The 26,440-nt window shown below is 38.7% G+C and overlaps 1 protein-coding gene across 2 annotated transcripts; it reads left to right on the top strand.

Moving 5' to 3' along the window:
• The first annotated feature begins 703 nt into the window (after positions 1-703).
• Positions 704-26,440, top strand: reep2 (receptor accessory protein 2). Of its 2 annotated transcripts, none has more exons than XM_057850038.1 (8): positions 704-951; positions 9,014-9,086; positions 14,270-14,346; positions 14,555-14,675; positions 14,783-14,896; positions 16,371-16,551; positions 23,945-24,120; positions 24,881-26,440. In XM_057850038.1, the coding sequence occupies exons 1-8, from the start codon at positions 920-922 to the stop codon at positions 24,947-24,949; spliced, it is 843 nt and encodes a 280-aa protein (XP_057706021.1). In that variant the 5' UTR covers positions 704-919; the 3' UTR covers positions 24,950-26,440. The 2 variants fall into 2 exon arrangements, with proteins under 2 accessions (XP_057706021.1, XP_057706022.1); XM_057850039.1 differs by lacking the exon at positions 704-951 and adding an exon at positions 1,695-1,773.

Genomic DNA, 26,440 nt, shown 5'->3' with positions numbered 1-26,440 from the left:
CATGAAGCAATTATCAGAGAATCCCAAAATTTGGAAAAATAAGGTCCTAATGAAACCTTTTGTTCAAATTTGTAAAAAGAAAAGTCAAAATGAATATGTGTAATACGCACTCATATCTATAACCCTTGCTCAATCCTGTTTGTTTTTCTCATGGAACCTACAAATGCATGTGTTGACTTGCATCCATCATTTTTTTTCAAAAATTGTTAAAATTCTGAATTAGTCTCAGAATCATGAAATTTTAGGTATCAAATGTAATACGTTTGGCAATATAGGGTTAAGTTACAAACTTGAAGAGTGGAATTGCCATTAAGACTACTAAATCATTTCATATAACATCCAAAATGAGTATAATCACAAATTATTTTTTTCCTTTTATGACATTTTCAGACCCCACAGTTTATATCCACATCCAGTTGAAGATTGATCAACGGACTAATTACATACTTTATGCCTGACCTCATTTCCAGTGATTGCATCCTGAAAATAAGATCTGAAAGTGGGGCATGCTACTGAGCAGTCCCTCTCAAATTCCTACAAGTACCATGAGTATGTGAAATCACTGGATTAGATTGATGCATAAAGTGAATTTAGAAAGTTTGCGTTGTACCTAGTGATTTACGTCAAACTGATGAACAATATGGCGCCCTCTACTGTCACTGTCCACACCTCGTTTTCAGTTACTGGCCCCTTTAAGAAACACGCATTTACAACAAGCAGCCTCACGGGGCGACGCAAAGCAGCTTTTATCTTAGCCAGAGACTGCAGCACATCCTCGGCAACTGCTTCCCCGCACCTGACAGTTGGCCCACTCTCGACTAACCGCGTCCACTAGCAGTATGGGGCGCCCCTAGCCCGCTAGCTATTCAGCGGTTCAATCTCGAGGAGGAGAAGGCAACCGAGCGGAGGTCCCATCAAGATGGTGTCGTGGATGATCTCGAGGATGGTCGTGTGAGTAGCGGGGCTGTTTTTGTTATGGTGCCAGCTATGTGGCGATTCCATTCATCAGTCGTCCGCCTGATGCTGGACGTCGCCCCGCCAAATGACGAAGCCGTCTCCTCTGACAACTCTTTCTCGGCTCCTTATTCATCCCACGTAGAATGAAACACGCAAAGTTGCCATTCGGCTCACATCCACTAAAATTACATCGCATAATTTAACCGTTAATTTATCAAAATGACGCGTTGCAAACTAACATTTGCTGGTAGCTAACAGCTAGCAGCTGGCAGCGTTGACAAGTTAGCTCCTGAGCTGCTTTAAACAATTTTACATAAGATATATCGCCAGTAGATACCTTGTAGAGTTATTAAGGGTGTCTTTTTTTCCCCCAGTGAAACTCTCATCACCATGTTGTCACATTAACTGCTCAAATGTCACTCAAGGCTAAACGCAATGCACCCCCCCATCATGACTGCTGCAGCACATTTTTAATAACATTGTGAAGGATGGAAGGACATTACAGGAAGATTCCAGCGTTTTGGCCTCTACTTAGGGAATGACTCGACTAAAGTAAGCCAGATAAGGTGTATCGCAAGGTATTTGAATACCACTATTTCATTTGCCTACAATCTTCATCTGATTCCATGAGCAGAGCTTGCAAATGGTTACCATCTAATGGCAGTCATCTGGCTATGCCACATTGCTGCATCTTTCATTAGGAGCACGTTGTAAAGAAAGGTGGGGAATTCCAGGGTGGGTGAGTTCAGACGGACACGAACATTAGACTAACATCAATTTCAAGCAATAGATGGAAAAGAATGGAAAGGAATAATGGTGAGTTTTGAGAGAACTTGGTAATTTTACGTATGGGCCATTCACGACTGAAATTTGTGAGACCTGACTCACAATATCCGCATCTGGTCTGGTCTCGCTTTTAAGTTTTGAATTGTTCAGAACGTCTTTGTAACAGAACACAGGGAGAAATTCAGAGTACGCTCTTTTAAATATTGTCATTCATAAGCACCAGAAAGAAAAACCAGTTGAAATTTTATCTTAGGGCGTTTTTTTTTTTTTTTTTTTTTTTTAACATATTTCCTTTTAAATTCTTAGCAAATTATGAATATATCTTCAGTAACTTCAGAGTGTGCATGTTTTCCTTGCATGTTTGTTTAATAATGTCCATGCCTATTTTTTTCTGATTTTGCATGCCTTTTTAATGTTGGCTTGGTATTTCAAAGGCAAAAATTGTTTACAATGTCCTGGTTGGGTCCCTTTTTTTAGGACACCATAGCTTTCATGTCCAAAATTGTTTTTTTCCCACTGATTAATTATAATCAACGTTTTGGACCCAAAAAGACAAAATACAAACATTTTTTGTAAAAATTTGTAGTATTGATGTCCAGTCAACAACCAAACACACGACACAAACAGTTTTGATGCTTGATAATAATTATTGAACTTGTTAGGATAAGCATTCAACAAAAGAATAAAATAATAGTTTTTTTTTTTGTTATATTTGACGATTCAACAGAAACAACAGGTATGGTAATAGGCGTTTTTGGCCTTGATACTTATTATGGTCAAAACAGGTTATATAAAGGAGACCAACCGAAAAAATAGTCAATATATATATATATATATATGTACATACACTAGTATATACCATCTAACACAGGGTTTGGAGGATATCTCTTTGGTTAGGTATTGCACCCATCACTTTATCCAAGCTATATACCTACAATCAAGTTTCTCGAACACACACATTTATTTTCTAATTGAAAAGATTGATCGTGGGAAAAAAAATTACATTGAAATAAATAATTAGAAATACTTAAAAAAAAAAAAAAAAAAAAAATATATATATATATATATATACATATATATATATATATATATATAATTAACCAGTCAGTTCAATTTCTTCAGGCATGTCACTCAGTTTCATCCTGGAACAAGACACAGGTCTACGTCACACAGCCCACAGTTCCAGGGGGTTTCGGTCCTCCTTCCGCACTTTGCGCACTGCTGTCACTCTACTCACTCGCAGACTCATCCAAAGAAAACGATGACAAATCTGGCAAACATCTTCCTCAAGTTGATGAAATAACGCTTGCGCTAAATCTAGTTTCCGATTCATTCCTCCCTCTTCACAAAGTCGCTCGCCCAATGTAACCGTCTCTCGCTACCTCGCCTCCCTCTCGTTAGGTGGCGCCTCGCTCAGCAATATATTACAATTTTTTGCACTACGTCCTTCCTTTGTGACCTCACAATAGCTCCTGGGATATGTAGTTTTTCGTGGTAGTCTCAGTTTTGAAAAAGGACAAGAAATAATGGCAATATGGACTTAAACACCCGGTCCATACAGCGTTTTAATATTTATTTATGAGGGCTATAAAACTCAGGTGACAAATGACTCCCGTTTTACTTGGTCAATTGACTACAAATACAAATGAACATTGACCTCAAATTCCACACTTTTAAATAAGACCAACCAGGGGCACGCGGGTGACGCAGAGCCATGTAGAAAGAGAGTTGCGACACTCCCACTCGGAGGTAAGTTCATTAAAGACACGACCTCTTTTGAATTTTCAATTCTCTGTATTTTATCAGAGATGCTTTATGATGAATATGTTGAGCTTTATTTGTATGTGCATGGCGTAATTATATGTCAAACGATTAAAATTTTTAATGAAGTTAAACACAGCATAAAAATTAATTCATCGTAATTAATCGCAATTCAAGCCATCTATAAAATATGCCATATTTTTCTGTAAATTATTGTTGGAATGGAAAAATAAGACACAAGACTGATATATACATTCAACATACTGTACATAGGTACAGTATTTGTTTAAATCAATAAGATGGCATTAACATTCTGTTAAAGCGATCCATGGATAGAAAGACTTGTAGTTCTTAAAAGATAAATGTTAGTACAAGTTATAGAAATTTTATATTAAAACCCCTCTTAATGTTTTCGTTTTAATAAAATTGGTAAAATTTTCAATCAAAAAATAAACTAGTAGCTCGCCATTGAAGTCAATAATTACACAGTGCTCATGGGGCTGAAACCTATAAAATCAGTTGCATCCAAGCGCCAGCAGAGGGCGACAAAACACAAAATGACACAAGTAACAAGTCGACATGACAATGTGCTGTCATTTTAATCTGTGAGTGGGGCATGTGCGTTAAATGCGTCAAATATTTTAACGTGATTAATTTAAAAAATTAATTACCGCCTGTTTACGCGATAATTTTGACAGCCCTAATAATTATATTTTTATCTTGGTTGATGAGCGATGTTCTCCTACTTTTTAAGATGACTGCTTATTGGCAAGGGTTTAAATGGATTAATTACTTTTTTTAAATTGTCAACTCTTTCAGAAGCTCATTGATGCATACACGTATCTGTATTTGTGAGTATTGGTAGACAACCGGCTTTCACGTGCTTGTTAGTTCGATTATGTAAGCTTGGAAGGCATCGCCCTCATCCTAAAGTACTAAGTTAATGCACAACAACCTGCATTATTTACATCAAAATGTTTGACATTATTATATTTTAGAGATGTGTATAGATTGAAAAGTGATGTCAACAAATAATAGACAAAAAATTATAATAGAAAACTAATTTAATGTATGTTATTTTTCATTTAGGTCAGACGTTACATTTTCATGATGAACATCATGCTGCTGTTTGTGATGGGGAAAGCTGATGGTGGCTGTTGATGGTGACCGCTGGCTGCGAACGCTGGCTGTGGCCACTGAGCCCCCTTTTAAACAGCAAAAAGCAAAAAAAAAAACTTTCAACTTTGTTTTGATGTCTGACCATTGCCATCCGGAAACGTACGTACGACCGATGGGTGCATCCAAATGCTGTACAACCAACCATCACAGCCCAATAAAATGTTATAAAATGTTAGCTGTAAACAATGAACCATGACACATAATTTCATAATTTTTCCAATAAAAAAATGATTTTTTTCTTATCAAAGTGTACTGAGTTGTTATTGTTATACATGATCTTTAATATACTATTATAATGCAATGAAACAATCAAACAAATACAGTTGTGGTCAAAAGTTTACATACACTTGTGAAGAACATAATGTCATGGCTCTCTTGAGTTTCCAGTTATTTCTACAACTCTGATTTTTCTCTGATAGAGTGATTGGAACAGATACTTCTTTGTCACAAAAAACATTCATGAAGTTTGGTTCTTTTATGACTTTATTATGGGTTAACTGTAGAACTGTCCCGACTAGTCGACATAGTCGACGTCATCGATGACGTAAATCCGTCGACGAGCACAACATCCCGTCGACGGTTAATGAAGGGTTAAAAAAATATATGCGCGGAAAGTTCAGAATGTCGGATGCTCTGTATGCAATCGGGGAAAGCGGCACAAAGCCAAAAAAGCGCACCAGAGTGTCCAAAACATTGACTTATTTCAAAGAAACAAAGGAGGGTACACTCTTCTGTCCTGTCTCTTCAATGCCAAGCTTGGCTGCACGTCGGCCGTGAATAAACACCTCAAGCGCCGTCACCGTATGTAATTTTTTTTTTTTTTTGTACACCAGAGGGTGCTGTCGCCTTACTAAATAATAATGTTTCATTGACATTGGGCCTACAAGTGAAGTGCTATTAGTATTGTTCTTAATGCTAACTGAAAGGTTTATTTCATGTTATGGTATAGAAAATTATATAAGGTTAAAAGGTCATAAATATAAACAGTATATACAGTGATTGCACTCAAGGGAGAGATTGTCAATGATAAGGTAATAAATTAAGGTAAAGGCAATTCATATAGGCAATTCATTGATATATAAATAAGGTTTAAAAGGAAAAAGGTGAAAAGTTTTCGTTAATTTCTAATTGTGTTGTTTTATTTGTGTGCACCGTAGCTCTTACAGTGTGATTATATCAAGGATGGAATAAAAGTTGTAAACCATCAGTTTAAGAGACCATCTTTTCAATCGGGATGCTACACTAGTTAATTCTATCAGCATTTGAACTCATTGTTTATTTGTGATTTATTATTGTTATTTACGTGTTTATTTATACTTTAATAAATAATTTAAGTGTTCCAGTATGTTTTTTTGTGAATTGATAAGCGTCAACAAAAATTTCATTGCTAAATTAGTAAACAAACAAAAAAACAAAAAAACAAACAAACAAAACAAAAACAAAACAAAACAAAACAAAAATATATATATATATATTTTTTTTAATTATTAGATTAGTCGACTATTCGTAAAAATAGTCGGCTGACTAATCGGGAGAAAATTAGTCGTTTGGGACAGCCCCAGTTAACTGAAAAAGTGATCAAATCTGCTGGGTCAAAAATATACATACTTGGATCTGAAAAAGCGAATCATTGACTTGAACAAGTCAGGAAAGTCACTTGGAGCCATTTCAAAGCAGCTGCAGGTCCCAAGAGCAACAGTGCAAACAATTGTTTGTAAGTATAAAGTGCATGGCACTGTTTTGTCACTGCCACGATCAGGAGGAAAACGCAAGCTATCACCTGCTGCTGAGAGAAAATTGGACAGGAGGGTGAAGATTCAACCGAGAATCACCAAAACGCAGATCTGCCAAGAATTAGAAGCTGCTGGAACACAGGTGTCAGTGTCCACAGTCAAGCGTGTTTTGCATCTCCATGGACTGAGAGGCTGCCATGCAAGAAGGAAGCCCTTGCTCCAAAAGCGGCACATTAAGGCTCGACTGAAGTTTGCTGCTGATCACATGGACAAAGATAAGACCTTCTGGAGGAAAGTTATGCGGTCACACGAAACAAAAATCGAGCTGTTTGGCCACAATGCCCAGCAATATGTTTGGAGGAGAAAAGGTGAGGCCTTTAACCCCAAGTACACCATGCCTACTGTCAAGCACGGTGGTGGTAGTATTATGCTGTGGAGCTGTTTTGCTGCCAGTGGAACTGGTGCTTTACAAAGAGTAAATGGGATAATGAAGAAGGATTACCTTCAAATTCTTCAAGATAACCTAACGTCATCAGCCCGAAGTTTGGGTCTTGGGCGCAGTTGGGTGTTCCAACAGGACAATGACCCCAAACATACATCAAAAGTGGTAATGGAATGGCTAAATCAGGCTAGAATTAAGGTTTTCGAATGGCCTTCCCAAAGTCCTGACTTAAACCCCATTGAGAACTTGTGGACAATGCTGAAGAAACAAGTCCATGTCAGAAAGCCATCAAATTTAACTGAACTGCACCAATTCTGTCAAGAGGAGTGGTCAAAGATTCAACCAGAAGCTTGCCAGAAGCTTGTGGATGGCTACCAAAAGCGCCTAATTGAAGTGAAAATGGCCAAGGGACATGTTACCAAATATTAACGCTGCTGTATGTATATTTTTGACCCAGTAGATTTGATCACTTTTTTTCTGTTCACCCATAATAAAGTCATAAAAGAACCAAACTTCATGAATGTTTTTTGTGACAAAGAAGTATCTGTTTCAATCACTCTATCAGAGAAAAATCAGAGTTGTAGAAATAACTGGAAACTCAAGAGAGCCATGACATTATGTTCTTCACAAGTGAATGTGAACTTATGACCACAACTGTACCTAGATACGTGATTTTATCTATTTTCCCCATAAATGTCGCAATCACTGCTGTCAGTTCGATATAGAAACCATTACAGCACTGGTTGTGCTTGGAACTATTCATGCCTAAATGAACAACGTGACCACTGGCGGCGAGATCACTGTCGCAACTCTTTCTACGTGGCTCTGGGGTGACGTGCTTACAACCTGACGAGGCTTCAAAGATGTTATGCGCAGGACCTGGCAATATCGACTTAAAAGTCCCATCAATGGGAGGGTAAATATTTTGTTGTTTTTGCGTCTTTATTCCCCATTACAAAAAAAAAGTCCCCATTACTAGCGCGGAACCAGTCCAGAGCAAACTCCACCCATCAGAGAAATCATCTGCGATACGTTGCAGCTCACTTGTGTCTCTACAGACCAACTGTAGAGAATAGGTATGGGACCTGGTGGTGGTCTTTTTGTCCCTTACGAATATTACTAAAGAAAACTGTACTGTATTGAATGCATCGGTGTTCTGCCAAAATATGATACACGGTGTAACATCCTTGTGCGCTTGCGCAAACATGCACACATCAGTTAAAAGAAACGAGTTCTGTTTTCGATTTTGTTGAGTCTATTTATTTATTTATTCGTTATTATTATTTTTTACACCTTTCCATTACCTTAAAATGCTTTTGGTGTGTTTTCCTCTGGTAGCTTTAAGTATTGTGTTTTCTTGTGGTAGCTTTAAAGCAGAGCGTTTATCTGTTGACCACATTACTCATGTAGTGTATTTAAACCACCCTTATTTGATATTATAAGTATTTTTTTAAAGGCATTTTTAGTACGTTCCCTCTGTATGCATCTAAACAAAACAAGTTGAAAGTGCACGGTAGTACTTGGGGGGTCAAATTCGCCATTGGTTGGACGTTTTGCCGGAACACTGGTTCGAACGAGCCTCATGATATCATACAATAGAAAGGAACAAGGTTCTGTTAATAAAGAAGTGACTCAGAGTAATATGTTACAATACAGTTCAATAGAGCTGTGACCGCCGGCCTTTTTGGGAAAATCTACTGATTTTCTACAAAAACACACGATTCAAACGATACACAGGAGTACTTGGTTGTTCATTTATAAAAGCATAATGAGTGCAATACCGTAATTAAGCTTTTGGTTTCACTGGTCACTCTTTGCTGTAATATTACGGTTTTTGTTCAGTCAACATCAATCAGCATTCAGTAAGATCTTTGACAGCATACTAAGGAAAAAAAAACTCCCAATCACACTATAACCTTCCCGTGATAGACTTATCTTATTTCCTGACTCCGTGTATCTGTTTTTTGTGTTTTGACAAACCACTGCCCATCACATCAACACAAAGGGGCTGATAACATAGAATGCTTTGAGATAAAATGTCCGCCTTCTAAGCAGGAAGGCATTTCTTCAGGTTTTTGAGTCGACACCAAGATTTTGTGTTCACTTATTTATCTGCTTCAAACTCAAGCTATTGTTTTTTCCCCTCTTGTTTCAGCCTCGCCTTCGGCACGTTGTACCCAGCATACGCGTCATACAAGGCTGTCAAAACGAAAAATGTAAAAGAATATGTGAGTATCACCTCTGGTTACAAAATACAAGCACATCATTTTTGACCCCTCTTTGGCATTCTAATTTTGAAATGTTTAGCCTCAGGATGCTGTCAACTTTATTTACTTTTACTGATGACTTGTTTCTAGCTTGTGTAGGTCCTTCTGTCACCCGGATTCTGAACAAAAGTACAGGGATGATTTATTTTGAGTGTGCCTCTGCTTGATGACTGAGGGGCCGTCTACATGGTGACGTTCGGAGAATACGACACATTTCATGTTAGCATTTACATGGTTCCCGTCTTGGTTCCATCTCCATTCGAACGATGTCGCAATCCCATGTGAAAATGAGTAGTATTCATGCCAGACCCTAGGGGAAGTGCAGTGTAAGGCGACAGCCAATCGTGCACTTCCTTGACAACAACCTCCACAGCCCGGAAGACTACATACCCACCCACTCGAAACAATAGCGTCCACAAAGTTTTTTCTTTTGCTTCAAAAGGCACAAAAACGTGAACCCAATATATATTTAAATTAAAAACATAAAAACGGTAAATTAAAGCCAACGTTCTGCCATGTTTGCTGTTTTGAATGTTGAGTAGCAGCGAGTGCGCATGCCCAAAGTGACGTGTGCGAGTGCTGACGTCATTGGAGCGAGAGCGTTCCATTCAAATGGTTGTGGAGCAATCTCCGCAATTGAATCGTTCCGCCTTGGAGGCCGGAATCAAAAGTTTGCGTCTTTGCCTTCCGTTTTTGGAATCATGTGGCGAAGCCATTCCGCAATACAAGTTTTGCGTTTTGGTGTCGCAGCGTCACCATGTAAACGGCCCCTGATTATGATTTTTTTTACAATGCATTGATACAGTATTGTTTCTGGCTGCCATTTTAGTTTTCATCTTAATGTTAGTCTTTTAGACGAAAATACTTATCAGTCATATTTTAGTCTTTTCAAAATGTGTTCGTCTTTATCTTGTTTTCGTCAACGAAAACGCAGACAAATTTCATCTAATTTTAGCCGACAATTACTCAAAATGTCTTCGTCTGTAAACTTCCAAACGTTTTAGTCCATGAATAAAAAGTTTTCCAACAATTTCGAATGAACATTGACAGACGAGCACATAACTTTGGATTATTTTCAATTAATTAAACTCGCATGGACACAACGAACTGTATGTAAAACGTTTTCCAAGAGTTTAAGACGACACTCACCATGCTAATGCTAACGCGAACGCTATGCTAATGCTACAAGTTACATTTAGTGTGTGATGCTCACTCAGCACAGACCTTTAAGGGCTAAAGCAACATGTCATATCTAGCCAAGATAAGAAAACAAAACTTGCCAAGCAGCACCTGACACAGAAGGAGCCTGAAGTGGACACATGCTTACTCACCGGCCCGTGAATAAGCGTGTGGGGCGGGGGAGCGGCGCAGTATGTCACATGAGTGACACGGCCAAAACACTGCTACGATACATGCTAACTACACATACCATAAGAAAATGTCACACATTATAAACGTATGACGGAAGCTATGGTGAATTTTCCATCTCGTTCTCGTCAGACGAAAACTGGCATCCACATTGTTATGTTTTAGTCTCCCACGACACGTTTTTAGTTTGTCATCATCATTAAAAAATCGCTCGTTGAAGAAATATTTTCATTATCGTCATCGTTGATGAAAACAACCCTGCACTGATACCACAGAGGCTTAAGCTTTTACTAAGTATTGTGAAATAGCCTCAATGTTGCATTTGCAAACATGGTGCAATTTTAACAAAGTGCTTTTTGTTGGGGCTCTAGTTGCGTCATACTAACAGCTGTTTTTGTATTTTGCCTCAAGCTAACCAATGTTTTTGAATTTTATCTGATTAGGTGTGCAGTGTGTGCATAGTACAAAAGTATGTTTACTAATAGCAAGTACATGTTACTTATTTATTACCGTAGACAAACTCCTGTGACCGTAATAAGGACGAGCAGTGCATAGTTGTATGGTTTATTTTACATTTTTGCTTTCACTGATTTTTGAATTATATTGTTGAAGTTATATATTTGGAAACATATTACATACATTGTAAGATGTGTTTTAACCCTTTCAAGCATGACGGTCACTGCAGTAACAGCAATTAAAACGTCATTTTCAAGTATTCAAGTACAATAGGTTTTGATGGCAGTGTTGCTTATAAGCCTCTAAAGTGGACGCCTGAGAATACACCCAACACTGCTTTGTGTGTTCAACCTTTGTAACTGCAGAATAATTGTGCCAACATTCAAATTGGCTGCCGGATATGAAAACATGCCTAGCACCTCTGGGATTTCTGCTCAATCTTTCTCCAGTAGGAGACTCCTGCAGGTAAAAAAAAAATATTTTTACATCAAGTAACACCTAATAATTACCACAGTTGTGAAAATTTCCAAGTACTGATTTTAGATTGGGAGGAAATTGCAATTTTTCAGATGTCCACCAAAGTGGACTGCATGCAATTACTGAACAGTATATCACTCTTGACAATGCTTTATCTGAAGTAGTTTTCTTTTGTATAAATCAACATTTTATGCTATTTGATTGTAAGCTGCATTGTATATATCAATATGTATGTTTTGTGCATTATTCATTATGAGTAACAGGCACAATTCACATTTTACAGGCTAGTCTTGGGCATGCCAGGCCTACAGAATTGTGGAGAACCTGCCTTCTGATTCGGCAAATTCACAGTACAGTGACAGCAGTGATGACGAGTGGTTGCCAAGTAAAAAAACTCTAGATCAATATGAAAGTGCATCTGAGGAGGAAGGACTGGATTTAGAGGATGTTGAGGACGAAAGCCCTGATGAGATAGCAACAGAACCTGATTTGAAAGCAGAGAGACCTGTTGACACACCAACACCACTTGCCACAGCAAAGAAAACACAGCAAAAATGATACATCTGGAAAGTAAAGGACAATTCATATGAGGGTGTGTTACCTGACTTCTTGGGAAAGTGGAGTCTAAATGTTAACGCAACTGAGCCCCTGGAATTCTTCTTGCATCTCTTCCCAGAAGAACTCATAGATGATATGACATACCACACCAACCTCTATGCACTCCAAAAGGGAAGGGAGAACCTGAATGCGATAGCAGAAGAAATGAAGATGCTCCTCGGGATAAACTTAGTCATGTCCTACATCTGCTACCCACGGAGATAGACGTATTGGTCATCTGAACAGGGACTCTATGGCACTGGCACATGCCGCGTCAACAGGCTTCAGGGGGCACAAACGAAACGCAGGAGTGCAACAGAACTCAAAGAAGAAGGAAGAGGAGCTCTATCTGTTGTCACCAATGGTGAAGATGTCACTGTCACATGTTGGCTTGACACTTCACTTATTCACATGGCCTTGTCCTGTCTTGGCAAGCACCCGACAGATGTTGTACAGAGATGGTCCAAGAAAGATAAGAAGATCATCACCATTGACAGGCCATTTGCAGTGAAGGTCTACAACGATTATATGGGAGGGGTTGACCTGATGGACCAAATGGTGGCAATGTATCCCCACAGACGCAAGAACAAACGCTAGTACATCAGAATGTTCTTCCACTTCCTCGATGTAACCGTTGTGAATGCTTGGCATCTCCTCAGATTCTCTGGATTGGAGGAGGGTGGTCTTCTGCCTTTCAAGGCATCAGTGGCTCATTCATTGATAAATTCAGGCACTGTCCGCAAAAGGGGGCGACCAAGTGACACTTCCCCACCTCCTCTTCCTGTGAAGCGCAAACCTGCATCCAAAGTACCCTGGGAGGTCAGGGTTGGTCCTGGAAACCACTGGCCCCAGCTGAACAACATAAAAAATGGCCAAAGATGCCAAGACCCTGCATGCACACAAAAAACAAAGTACAGCTGCATGTGTTGCAATGTGGCTGTGTGCCCTGGGTGCATGGCAGATTTTCACACAAGATGGTGAACTGATTTAGTACTGGAAGTACATAAGCATGCAGCGTTGTAGCAGGGTTGTAGCACCTCACCTGTGGCCTAGCCCTAACCTTTTGAGGTTGTCAGTTGATGTACTACATACAGTTTGTGTAGTTTGTCAGTTGAAGCACTGCTGTTTGTCTCATTTTGTCAATCGAAGCACTGAAGGTTGCCTAGTTTTGCAATTAAAACACTGTGGTTCATTTTTCTGTGAAAAAGAAAAGCCCAGAATGGTGTATTGAAGGGAGCAAAATATTTTGAAAATTATTTCCAGTTTTTACATAATTCAATAAACATTGAAAGTTATATCACTTGATCTTTGTTGAATTTTTTAATATTTTAGTTAAAATCCACAAACGCATGCTGTCCAACTACGTGGACATGTTCATAACTCCTTGAAAATTTGGTGTATAAAAACAGAACCAAATCAGTTCTTATTTTTATGTCTAAAAACACAGAAAAACACTTAGTAACATTTTTTAAACTCAATATATCATGGGTCATGCATGAAAGGGTTAAGTTTTTAAATTTCCATTTCAAACTTTTAAAAAAGCATCCTACATTTTTCTATAGCAATTATATTTTTAATGTTATACGTATTTTAAAAGTTGGCTGTTGCTGTTAGATGACAGCTCTTAAGCAACAACCCTCAGTTCATGGCTGTGAGTCTTAAATGGGGTCCTCCCTGCTTACCTCATCACTGCAAAGGATGAGAGCAAGGAAGTCCGTGAGGGGGAGGAGCAGGAGCAGCAGTACGCTGGCCTGTCGCCTGGATTCACAGTCGAGAACAATCTCCTCCTTCCTGATAGGTTACCATAGCAATCCCCCCCTTTCTCTCTGTCTCTAGTAGAGCAGACGGCAACAGAAGGAGGAATCTGTGTGGGGCACCATTTTTAGAACTGTTTTGATTTGTGTTTGTTCCTGTTTGGTGTCTCTAGATAGAATATTTTCTGTCATATTCCTCTTCATGAGACTTAATTTCTCACAGATTTTTGTCAGTTGCCATTTTAAACAAATTTTGTGGTAAAGTAATCGTTGTAAAGAATACTCTATATTCCCTTTACTGGTATGTCTCTTGGGAGATGAAATCATGCATACTGATGTGAGATGGCATGACTCACATATGTTGGATCTAGCTAGCATGAGCACATCTTGTTTACCTCATGCGCATTGACACGTGATGCACTAAATACAGTGTGCTCTCAGGTGCTATTCTAATGCTTCCCCCAACCCGTGCGTGTTGTTCTACTCATTCAGGTTAAGTGGATGATGTACTGGATAGTATTCGCCTTATTCTCCACAGCAGAGACAGCCACAGACTTGTTCCTATCATGGTGAGTCTCGAGCTGCTCATATTGGTCGGATCATCATTCTTGACATGCTTTAAATAAATAAGCCCTTATATAATATCAATTGAGGCATTCAGGTGTTTCCAGTGCCTGGATATTTTTAACACTATCAAAGGACAGTTTCTTATTTAAATGAGCTCGTAGTGACTGATGCTTCTGCCCCCATTTCTCTTTATTGTGTTTAATTGGGCAGGTTTCCTTTTTACTTCGAGTTGAAGATCGCATTTGTGATCTGGCTTTTGTCCCCATACACCAAGGGCTCCAGTGTTCTTTATCGCAAGTTTGTCCACCCAACCTTGTCCAACAAGGAGAAGGTAGGACTCTGATGGTTTCATAATTCATCTATTCTACAGGATGCACTTTTATTGGCTTTTGGTTTATATTTTTACTTTTCTCTACTCTTCTTTTATGTATGCTGCAGGAGATAGACGATTACATTGCACAGGCCAAAGACAGAAGTTATGAGACGATGATGAGGTTTGGCAAGAGGGGTCTCAACTTAGCTGCTAATGCTGCAGTTACTGCAGCCACCAAGGTGAGAAAGTTTGGCTGTGTTTTGTGCCTTATGCAGATAATGTTTCAATCTACGTTTAGACTATTCATTTATTTACATTGGTATATTTGATTTTACAATTGGCATTCACTGGCTAAACTTGCAAAATCTTATGCTGTTTTATACAAGAATTTCAATAGTGTTTGGAGTTGCAGCATTGGGCTGAAACTAATTTGGTCAATGTCATATAATTTCACAAATATATACTGTTGGTAAATCCCCATGTGGATCTATTATTTTTGGGGGGTTCTTGGAAAGTTGTGCTTTTGTAGACATGATGATTCCCCCAGATTTAAAAAAAAATAAACAAAAAAGATTCCCCCAGATGCTAGCCCTATACTTAATATGTGTATACTGTAAACTACTGTATAAAGTGCGTTGGAAAAAAGTTAAGTATTTGCCTCTTTGCTTATTTTATTTTATTTTGTTTTTCACATATTTAACACACTTAAATGTTTATGATCATCAAGCCATTTAATGTCTCACAAAGATAACTCGGGTTAATTTAATCATTCTTAAATATTGATTTAAGGGAGAAAAATCCTAACCTCTCTGGAATCGTGTGAAGAAGTAATTGCCCCCAGTAACTACTGGTTAGTGTAGTTTTGCTACTCTTGGTAGCAGTAACTTAAGAGAACAGAGGGAAACCTTTAGCTAAATTTCATGATTTTATACCTACACAGTCTGTTAGGAACCTGAGCGTCACCTTTACTCTGAGCTTAGTTTTATTCGCAAAAAAACATTGCGAAGATAGGTTTCTATCGTCTGAAGAACATCGCCAGAGTCTGCCCATTTTTTTCTTAAGCCAACACAAGATACTGATTTTTGCTTTTATCTCATGTTGTATAGATTATTTGAATGCCCTGTTCTCTGGTCTTAACGAAACCTATTACTAATCTGCAGTTATTGCAAAACTGTACTGCATGCGTGTTGATGGACAGGAGCAAATTACACCAGTTTTATAATCCTGTGCATTTTAAGATTGATTTCAAAGTTCTTTTATTAGTTTTTAAGTAATGGCCTTGGTCCATCTTATTTATCCGGTGTTCTTTCATCATATCGGCCCTCATGTATCCTAAGGTCCCCTGGCCTCCGTCATTTTAACCATTCCTAGGATTAGAATGAAAACTCATGGAGAGGCTGCTATGGTCTGCGGTCTGGAACAACCTGCCAGAGGGCATCAGGAAATCAGAGACTTCTTCATACACTCTGCATGAGTGTTGGACCTGTCTACTAGGCTTAGTGTAGTTTCTGGGCTGGCACTCCCTGTGGCACCTCTAAAGTGTGTTGAATCATGCCAAAAAAGAAAAAAATAGGGAGGCGGCACAACAACTTATTTTTCATAATAATAATCATTCTATCTGTTTGATAGATGTGATTTATCCCCAAGATTTAAATAATCAAACATTGTGTTGCTGCCACATATCTGACCTGTTTTTGGTTGAATGCTGTGCAGGGACAGGGTGTGCTGTCAGACAAGCTGCGGAGTTTTAGCATGCAAGACCTAACACTCATCAATGCGGAGGATGAGCTGTCTCTGCACTCTTCAGATGGCCGTGCAAGGCGGGACTCTGTTGATGACATGAGCTCAGGAGCCAGCACGTTGCCACGGGCCAGGAGCACCGCTGCACGACAGAGTAAGACAACTTCCCTCATTGTGCAATTATCTGTGTAATAGTGATGATTCATCTTAAGCACATCACGATTAGATTATTATGAGCGCACCTTTAGTACAAAACTACTAACCCGTGCAGGACTTCTCATTGTATTGGAAGTCAGAAGCTTAGCTATAAGACGAGAGCCCGTTGGTCTTGGTGTCATGTGAGCTGTAGAATACCAATTACAATTAGGCAATGAGGGTTGGCATTGAGTTGCTAACTTCACAAACTTCACAAGCTGTGGACTGAATGCAGGGAAAAGCAGACAAACGGCAAAGAACCATCACTATTGGCCATGTCCTCCCATTAATGGCATCGTTTTTTGTTTTTTTTTTCCCCATTCACGTGGCTTGAGCATCTGTCCGGCAGTGCGGAACCATGATATGTATGCGCATACCAAGGCTTGACTCATTGGATTCTGAAGCTTACTATAAATCACGAAGCATTCAGGGTTTCCTGAGGCTTATTTATGAATGCTATAAAAATCTGTTTGGAAAATATAGCACACTTCAAATGACAGTAAAATAACCGTAGTAAATGTGTCGTGGCCACTGAGGAATTGCTCCATCAAACACACTGTACTTTGAAACTAGCATATATATTTTTTGTTTCATATAATAATTCCAATAATTAAAGTATTGTAGTTAATGTATAATTTTTGTATGTAAATTACAGACATGAATTAAAGGGAGATATGGTACAGCCATACGCGCACGCAGCTGTGTGCCTTTTCTTAGTTGGGCACACAACATGATGGGGACCTTTTCACAGGGTTAGGGCTGCACTATATTTGGAGAAAAAATACATTGCGCTTTTTAAACTCTTAGATATAAAGGATTTTTTTCCCTTTATGCAATGTTTGCTCAGATTCTAATAGCTACAAAAGAAAGAAAAAATGCTCAGTGGAGATTTACTGAGATATTTGTGGACTGGAAAGTCTCCCTGTATTGACAAACCACATTCTTCCTCCAAAAGTTGGGACAGGTAGTGATAGGAGGCTGCAATACTGAATTGCTCAAATAATGAACAGCTGAAAGAGCAATTGCCACTAACATGGTCAATTGGCAACATGATTGAGTGTAAAAGGGGCTCTGAATGGCACTGACTCTGAAGGTAAGATGGAAAGAATATCACCAACACCCCCCCCCACCCCGCCCCCAATGTTGCACCGAAATATGGTGGAGCAATATCAGAAAGGTGTTTCCCAGCAAAATATTGCTGAGTGTTTGTTGTCATCATCTACAGTGCATAAAATCATGCAAAGATTCAGAGAATTCAAAGGATTTGGATAATCTCTGTATGTAAGGGTCAAGCCCCCCCCCCCCCCCAAAAAAAACAAAAACAAAAAAACAAAACAAAAAAAAACAATTGAAGCCGATTGAAGATTCTGCTTGGGACACAACATAAAACAAGGCAGGGACACGTTTACAATTCCATACAGTTTATTTACAAAGACAACTATATATACGGTAGAAAGTAGCCTTCAGGGTAAGCCTAGGCCAAAGTAACAAAACAGATACTGTACTTAAACCCCTTCGCTAACAAAACCCTGAACATAAGAAGGAAACGACAAAAAGACGGCCACTAACCTGACTTCCTATAATAAGCAAAAACAAGAAAACGAGATTAACAGAAACTTCAGCTTACCCCTACTGCTTCGTGCTCTATATACAGTGTGTAACAAAAATTAGCAAAGCGACAAAACACAAAGAACTCACCAAAAATGGGAGTATCACAAGGTCTCCAGGACAGAATGCTAGCGTGTGTGATGAGCAAATATGCGAGCAAGGAGGAATGCTACAACTATCAAAGCAAACCTTGCCTATTGTTGACAGCCGCCGAAATTTGAAGCGCGCGTCCTCCTGGGTCGCCAATCAGCGGCGGTGTCGTAGTCTTGAAAAGAACAATCCCTGCGGTGTTGATCATCTGATGAACAGCGCACGTCACGGTGGGAGGGGAATCAATTTGGGATGCTCACCTGATGGGCGAAAGCAAGAGTTAACGGCCAGGGCTGTCACAAACGGTCAATATAAAAAGTTATATTCAGGTTCTAGAACAACATATGCTCCCATACATACATATATCGTCTGTTTCAGAGAAGACCTTACATTTTTCAACATGATTATGCCAAAACCATGCGCTGCATTGATTACAACATCATGGCTGAGTATGAAAAGGATCCGCGTATTGAATTGGCCAGCCTGCAGGCCACATCTTTCACCTCGAGAGAACAATTAGTGCATCACATAGAGGAAGGTGCGACAAAGAAGATCCAAGACAGTTGAACAATTAAGTTAGACAAGTATAGGACAACATTCCAATTTCTAAACTTGAGAACCTTGTCTCCTCGGTACCTAGTATTTTCAGACTGGTGTGAGAGAGGATGCCTCACATTGGTGAAAATGGCCTTGTCCCAATCTTTTTTTTTTTTTTTTTTTTAAAAGTCAAGGCCCCATTATTGCATTCAGTTAATTTCCCATCTTATATAGTTTCACAATTTTTTTGGAATCTGGTTTGTATAGTGGAGCAAATAAGTATTTAGTCAACCACTAATTGTGCAAGTTCTCCCACTTGAAAATATTAGAGAGGGCTTTAATTGTCAACATGGCTAAACCTCAGCCGTGAGAGAATGTGGGGGAAAAAAAACAGAAAATCACATTGTTTGATTTTTAAAGAATTCATTTGCAAATCACGGTGGAAAAAAGTATTTGGTCAAAACCAAAAGTTCATCTCAATACTTTGTTATGTACCCTTTGTTGGCAATAACAGAGGCCAAACGTTTTCTGTAACTCTTCACAAGCTTTTCACACACTGTTGCTGGTATTTTGACCCATTCCTCCATGCAGATCTCCTCTAGAGCAGTGATGTTTTGGGGCTGTCGTTGGGCAACACGGACTTTCAACTCCCTCCACAGATTTTCTATGGGGTTGAGACCTGGAGACTGGCTAGGCCACTCCAAGACCTTGAAATGCTTCTTACAAAGCCACTCCTTTGTTGCCGTGGCTGTGTGTTTGGGATCATTTTCATGCTGAAAGACCCAGACACGTCTCATCTTCAATGCCCTTGCTGATGGAAGGAGATTTTCACGCAAAATCTCTTTTCTCTCTTTTTTTCCCACATTCTGTCTCTCATGGTTGAGGTTTACCCATGTTGACAATTACAGGCCTCTCTAATCTTTTCAAGTGTGAGAACTTGCACAATTGGTGGTTGACTAAATACTTATTTGCCCCACTGTACATGCACTGTAATAATAGCATGTTTGCTTCATTCACACATCCTTAGCCTATTTAGCTTCAAATGGTTTGCAATCCAAAGTGCCACAAGAGGGTAGCAATTAGCTACTGATTTGAAAATGCTAAACCATGTTTTCACAAGACTCAATTTACATAACGATACTTTAGGACACCAGTATTCCATCAGATGTTGCCAAAGCAATACTGGCGTGAATGTTCACTCATGAATATAAGGGGTTCACTTCATATTATCTTTCCTGAAGGGTTCAAATATGCTTACCACATTAACAAAAGGTTTAACTTGTGAATCCATTTTTATGTTTAGTCTCATTCTATTGATATAAAGCACTGATACTTCCGACTGACGACCACGGTCTTGGATTTGGATGTGCTGATCTTCATCCCCACTGCTTCACACACTGCTGCGAATCGCTCCAGTGAGAGTTGGAGATCACAGCTCGATGAAGCTATCATCACAACATCATCTGCAAAAGCAGAGATGCAATGCTGAGGCCACCAAACAGGCCCCCTTCAACGCTTCCGCTGCGCCTAAAAATTCTCTCCATAAAGGTTATGAACAGAATCTGTGATAAAGGGCAACCTTAGTCTAACCCTCACTGGGAACGAATCTGACTTACTGCCGGCAATGCAGACTAGTTTGTGTATAATTTGTATCATAAAGTCACACAGCTTTAAAACTAGCAAAAACTAAATCAATTGATTTTATCCATTCGTATGTGTTGGTAGAAGTAATTATACACTGAAAAAAATTGCACTTTTATTAAGTTTACTGCTTAAAATATTAAGTTCTGTTCACAAGCAGTAAAATTTACCGTCGTTTTCAGACTATAAGCTCCTACTTTTTTCCTTCATTTTGAATCCTGCGTCTTATGCTCCAATGCGGCTTATTTGTTGATATATTTGGGTTAATAGGTGACACTTTATTTGACAGCAACATCATAAGACTGTCATTATTGTGACATGACACTATCATGGGCATTACTGAATGCTTATGACAGATGTCATTAGGTGTCATCTGGCAAATGATGTCACTAACTTAATTTGTGTCCAGCTCGGATCTTTTACATCCATTCAAAAGTGAGCTAATTTGCCGGATAACACTAAATGACATCCATTATAAGCATTTATTAATGCTCATGGTAGTGTCATGTCATAATTATGATGTTCTTATGAAAGTCATATGGCACTACTGTCTAATAAAGTGTTACTAAATACCATAACTAGCTAATAATGAAACAACTGGAACAGTGACTGAAGAAATAATTAGCACAGGACATGAATTTTGATTGTTACTTACATCTGTATGGTGAATATTGTTGACAAGCTTAGATCTTTTACATCCAATCAAAACAAAGATAATTTGCCGGATAACACTAAATGATATCTATTATAAGCATTCATTAATGCTCGGGACAGTTTCATGTCATAATTATAACAGTCTTATGGCGCCACTGTTAAATAAAATGTTACCATATTCCATAACTAGCAATTAATGAAACTACTCGAACAGTAACTGAAGAAATAATCAGCACATAACATGAATTTTGATTGTTATTTACATCTGTAGCGCTGCCGTGCATGCTAGGAGGCATGTTGGACAACATCAGTGTTGACAGCAGGTGGCAGCGGAGGTTGACTGTCTCCCCCAACGGAGCAGTGATGGCCAAATGAAGCTTCTTGAACCAATGAAGCTTTGCAGCCAATTGGTTCAAAACTTTACGTTGGTTCATTTGGTCTTATGACAGTCGTATGATGCCGCTGTCAAAGAAAGTCTTACCGGTTAATATATTTGGGTGTAAATATTAGAGGTGTGCATCGGCACTGCCCTCACGATTCGATTCGATTACGATTCGGAGGGCCACGATTTGATTCGATTTGATTCGATTCAGAGGGTCACGATTCGATTCGGTTCGATTCGGCAATGCATTGCGATGCATTAAAGCCTGGGATGCATTAAAATTCTAAAGCAAAGCATATTTTTCGTGAATCATGAGCCAACACAAGCGGACAGACATTAAACAACTTTTTATTGGCTCTTGTGTCACTCCTGGTTGAAGTCAAATGAAAATAGTATACTTTCATATATATTAAAAAAAAAAAATCAGATCACAGCATTTAATTAGTGCTTTGAATGAGACCAGGGCTTTCTCTTTTTTTTTTTTTTTTTTTTTTTTTTTACACACAGTAGCAGCCTTTCACACAGTGCAACATCTGAACTCCTGTGCAAAATCAGTAATAACAGTCACTGTGTTTTAGTCACAACGACCCATCAATAAAAATATTCAAGTAAATATTAAAGAGAACGACAAAGAAAATATTGTAGTGCAGCAGCATCTTTATCGCAATATCAATCCAGGGATCAGTTCAGTTGCAAACAAAACATCAACTAAATTGCAATGTAGAACAAAAGTAAAATGTAGGCCTAGCCTATCTTATATCTATAATATTTCTCGCTATAATATTTCTTCTTTCTCCGTTTCAGCCATTGTTATGTTATGTCCTATCTCTCTGCTCTCTCGATTACAACTGCGCTTGTCTGTGACGTTACTCCGGTGAGGAAGCGGATTTGGGTTCCTCGTACCCCCTTAATAGAGGTTAGATCTTGTGCCCGAACCCGACCCGACCCGAAATGTTAAGCATTCACGTTTCGGTGGGTCGGGTTGGGCCGCCACGCCGGACTAATAAATTATTAAAAAAAAAAAAAAAATGCGCAGAGGGCTGTGGCGCAGCCCTCTTTTTCTTCTTCTCCTCCCGTTATTTCGTTGTGTGAATGCTTTTATAATTCTCATAAAAATATGTAGACTATGTAAATATTGAGTAAACTTGCGTTTTTTGTCTGCCAACTGAGAATTTGTTAGGAAAGACACTTTTATTTATGCACACAAAGGCAAATGTGATCCTTTTGAATCTTCTCCTCTGTGTGTCTGTAAAACCGTGTTTTTTTTTTTTTTTAATTAAACTTTCCCAGCATTATTTCGTTGTGTAAATGCTTTTATAAATCTCATAAAAATATGTAGACTATTTAAATATTGAGTAAACTTGCGTTTTGTTTTTTTTCTGCCAACTGAGAATTCGTTACGAAAGACACTTTTATTTATGCACACAAAGGCAAATGTGATCCTTTTGAATCTTCTCTGTGTGTCGGTAAAACTGTTTTTTTTTTTTTTTTTATTAAACTTTCCCAGCGTTATTTCGTTGTGTAAATGCTTTTATAAATCTCATAAAAATATGTAGACTATTTAAATATTGAGTAAACTTGCGTTTTTTTTTTTTCTGCCAACTGAGAATTCGTTACGAAAGACACTTTTATTTATGCACACAAAGGCAAATGTGATCCTTTCGAATCTTCTCCCCTGTGTGTCTGTAAAACAGTTTTTTTTTTTTTAAATATTAATCTTTCCCAGCGTTATTTTGTTGTGTAAATGCTTTTATAACTCTTATAAAAATATGTAGACTATTTAAACAGTAAGAAAACTTGAAGAAATGAAAATAAATTGCTGCTGCGTTTTTTTTTTCCGCATCACTCGGCTCGGCATGCAAATCTAGTTAATTGATCTGGCCGGTCGGGCTTCAATACCAGCGGGCCGTGTCGGTTGGGCTGGAATTTTTTAGGGCCGATCTAACCTCTACGGGCTTGCTTTGAATGTAAAGTAGCTCTCTCTACAGGTAAACATGAGAATAACAATACAAATGGGGAAACCAAATCCATTGCATCACCGGAATTGCACAGGTAAGATTTTTGAACGTACTTATATATTTTAAAATGCGCTGAATCGATTCAGCGTGTTGCCCGAATCGAATCGAATCGTCCCTGCCCCGCATCGGGATGCATCGCCACATCGATTATTGTTGACACCCTTGGTAAATATCCCATAATACTGCGAGGACAGCTGCGGCTTGTAGTCCAGTGCGGCTTATCTATGAACAAATGTCGTTTTCGTCTCAAATTTGGTGGGTGGCGGGTTATAGTAAGGTATGGCTTATAGTGCAAAAACTATGGTACTTAATAGAAGTAAGTGAAAATTGTTACAATGGTTTTATCAAATAAATCCACCACTATTTTTTTTCAGTGAAAGAAAAGATCTCTGCCTCATTAGTTTTTCTATCCAAATCCACAGCTCGCTCCATGGCTGCTTCATCCCTTGCAGATGAGATATCATCTCAACACAGCTCAGACCAATCAGATACAAGAACTGAACACTCTGATGAATGGATGGATTCGGGAGAAAAGGCCCTCAAGCGGACCACCACCACCGCTGCCAAGACAACTAAGAAACCGGCTGTAAAGACAGAGGTACGCACTCACATTGCCTCTCATGCATACACAAAGTTCAGCTAACCATGTGCTGTCATAGCATTTTCAATGACCATACACTTGCATCTCGTAACGAAACATTCGACACTTGAAACATGGCTTCCATGCGATATTTGTGAACTGAACTCGAGTGTGTATACACGATGTATAAGGGGTGTTCAATATTGACAAATGAATATTCAATTTTATGTTGATAATCTGAAGGTACTCCACAAAAATGTATTCCAAATAACTGATGAAACAGTGCTTCTTTTGGAAATGAGCTCAGATTTCGCAGCCATGTCTTCAGTGTTAATGGTGGCAAACCAGCTCTTTTATGCAATGTGGCCAACAATTAGTCTGAAATATGATTTGGAGGTTTGTCAGAAAATGCTAATAGTTGATATTAATAGTTTTAAAATGTCCTTGCATTGTTTCAAAAGTAGCAGTCTTGGTTCCTGGCTCCATGTGAAACCAAGGTGTTTTCATGCTACTGATGTGCAATGGAGAATGAGGACTTTCATGCACATCCTCCTCATTTGCCATCCCTGCAACTATTCGGTTCTTTTTGTTTCGAGACTTTAAGAATACGCCATAATGTGAATCAACAATGCAATGTTCTCCATAATTTCGTAGACAATATGTATATGTTAAACATCCTGACAATGTATGTATATACTGTCTTACAACTTTGTCAAATGTTCTTTCAACTTTATTGTCTTTGTTCTCTTGTTTCCTGTACTGCTCCTCCCTTGAGAAGGCTCAAAGCAAGACGGTGAAGAAGGCACCAAAGAAAAAGACCACATCCAGTGCAGAGACACCTCCATGAGAGCCTTTATCTACCAACATACTTTCTCCACCCACAGCCTGAAAGCACCTCCTCATTCAGCTGGTCTCCACATGAAGACATACACAACATAAAGCACCAAATGCTGTCTGTATTTAATTTGAGCTTTTGGTAGTTCCCACTTTTTTTTGTTTGTGGGTCTCTTAATTTTTCTTACAGTGTAGAGTGATTTTTCCATGTTTCTTATAAACTTTTAATGCAAAGCTGTATTTGTGTTCCTTTGTTTTGGACGACATGAAAAAGTAACAATTATTCAAAGTGACATGCATTCAGAACGTGGCACAAATTAAAAAGATGATTCCTATTTTTTTTTTTTTTTAAATTATTATTATTTTATTTTAAATATTAGACATAATTTGTAGCCTGCTCAGCCATGGAAATGTCAGCTGTGGTTCTTCATCGGCAAGCTAAGGTTTACTCTGTTGCGCGCACATCCTACCTTAACAAAGTTCAATTTGTGTACTTAATTGAGGTTGCGGTCTTTTGTTGATTTTGATTCCTAATGTTGGAATAATTGTGATCATTTGTCTGCTAGACATATTTTCATGTAATACTTCAAACCTTTATATTGTACGTTCTCCTTGTGCTCGCTTGGGTTTTTCCAGGTACTATAAATTACTGGCGATTTCAAATTACCCATATGTGGCAATGTGACCACGAATGGGTGTTGTATGCACGAGTGATTGGCTGGGGACTAATCCAGTGGGTGCCCCGCTTTTTGCCAGTTCACCTGGGATAGACTCAAGTTCACACTTCACCGTAACAAGGAAATGTGCTATAGAAGGAGACATCTTAACACTCTCATTGCCCGTGTTGTTTTCTTTCTAGAAGCGGTGGTATTTCTGGTTCACAGGTGTCTACATGTGTCCCACCACTCCATTGAGTTTAATTTTACTAGGCCGCTCTTCAATTTGAATTTAAGCATGATGGTGAGAGTGTGATACTAGTTGTAACCAGTAGGGGAAGACAGTGCGCCTCTACAACTGACTGAAAATTGACAAAGACTGTAAATAGTACAATGCGAGCTTGCTTGCCTTATCTTATTCTCGAGTCTTTTATCTGCTTATTTATCTAGCATTTTCATTTCAATGTGTTAATTAAGTTTGGTTTTAAGATTGGAGGGGAGTTCAATTTAGTTGTCATGTAAATTGTGACCTCTTTTGTTTTAAAAGAACGGCCATCTCCACTATTCTACAAAGACTAATTTACACATTTGGAGTTTTGCACTCATCCACCCTCTACACCCAGCTTCACTAAAAGGTCTTGCCAGACCTAATGCTGGAGAACTCCAACAAAACTTTCCCCCCTCTTATTTATTGTTTACATTCAGTTTGAAGTAGCATTGTACACTGGGATTCTCGTGTATAGTTGTGCAAATTATCAAACTCCATGTGAATCACAAAGGTGTGTGTATGGAATGGTATCTCATGGATCAGTAATAAAACTGCTAATAAAGAATAAATGGACTTGTCA

This window comes from Corythoichthys intestinalis, chromosome 11, assembly GCF_030265065.1.
Source record: "Corythoichthys intestinalis isolate RoL2023-P3 chromosome 11, ASM3026506v1, whole genome shotgun sequence".
In the NCBI taxonomy this organism is placed as follows: Eukaryota; Metazoa; Chordata; class Actinopteri; order Syngnathiformes; family Syngnathidae; genus Corythoichthys; species Corythoichthys intestinalis.
The sequence above is the reverse complement of the archived record's forward strand: the minus strand, read 5'-3'. Positions and strand labels throughout refer to the sequence as shown.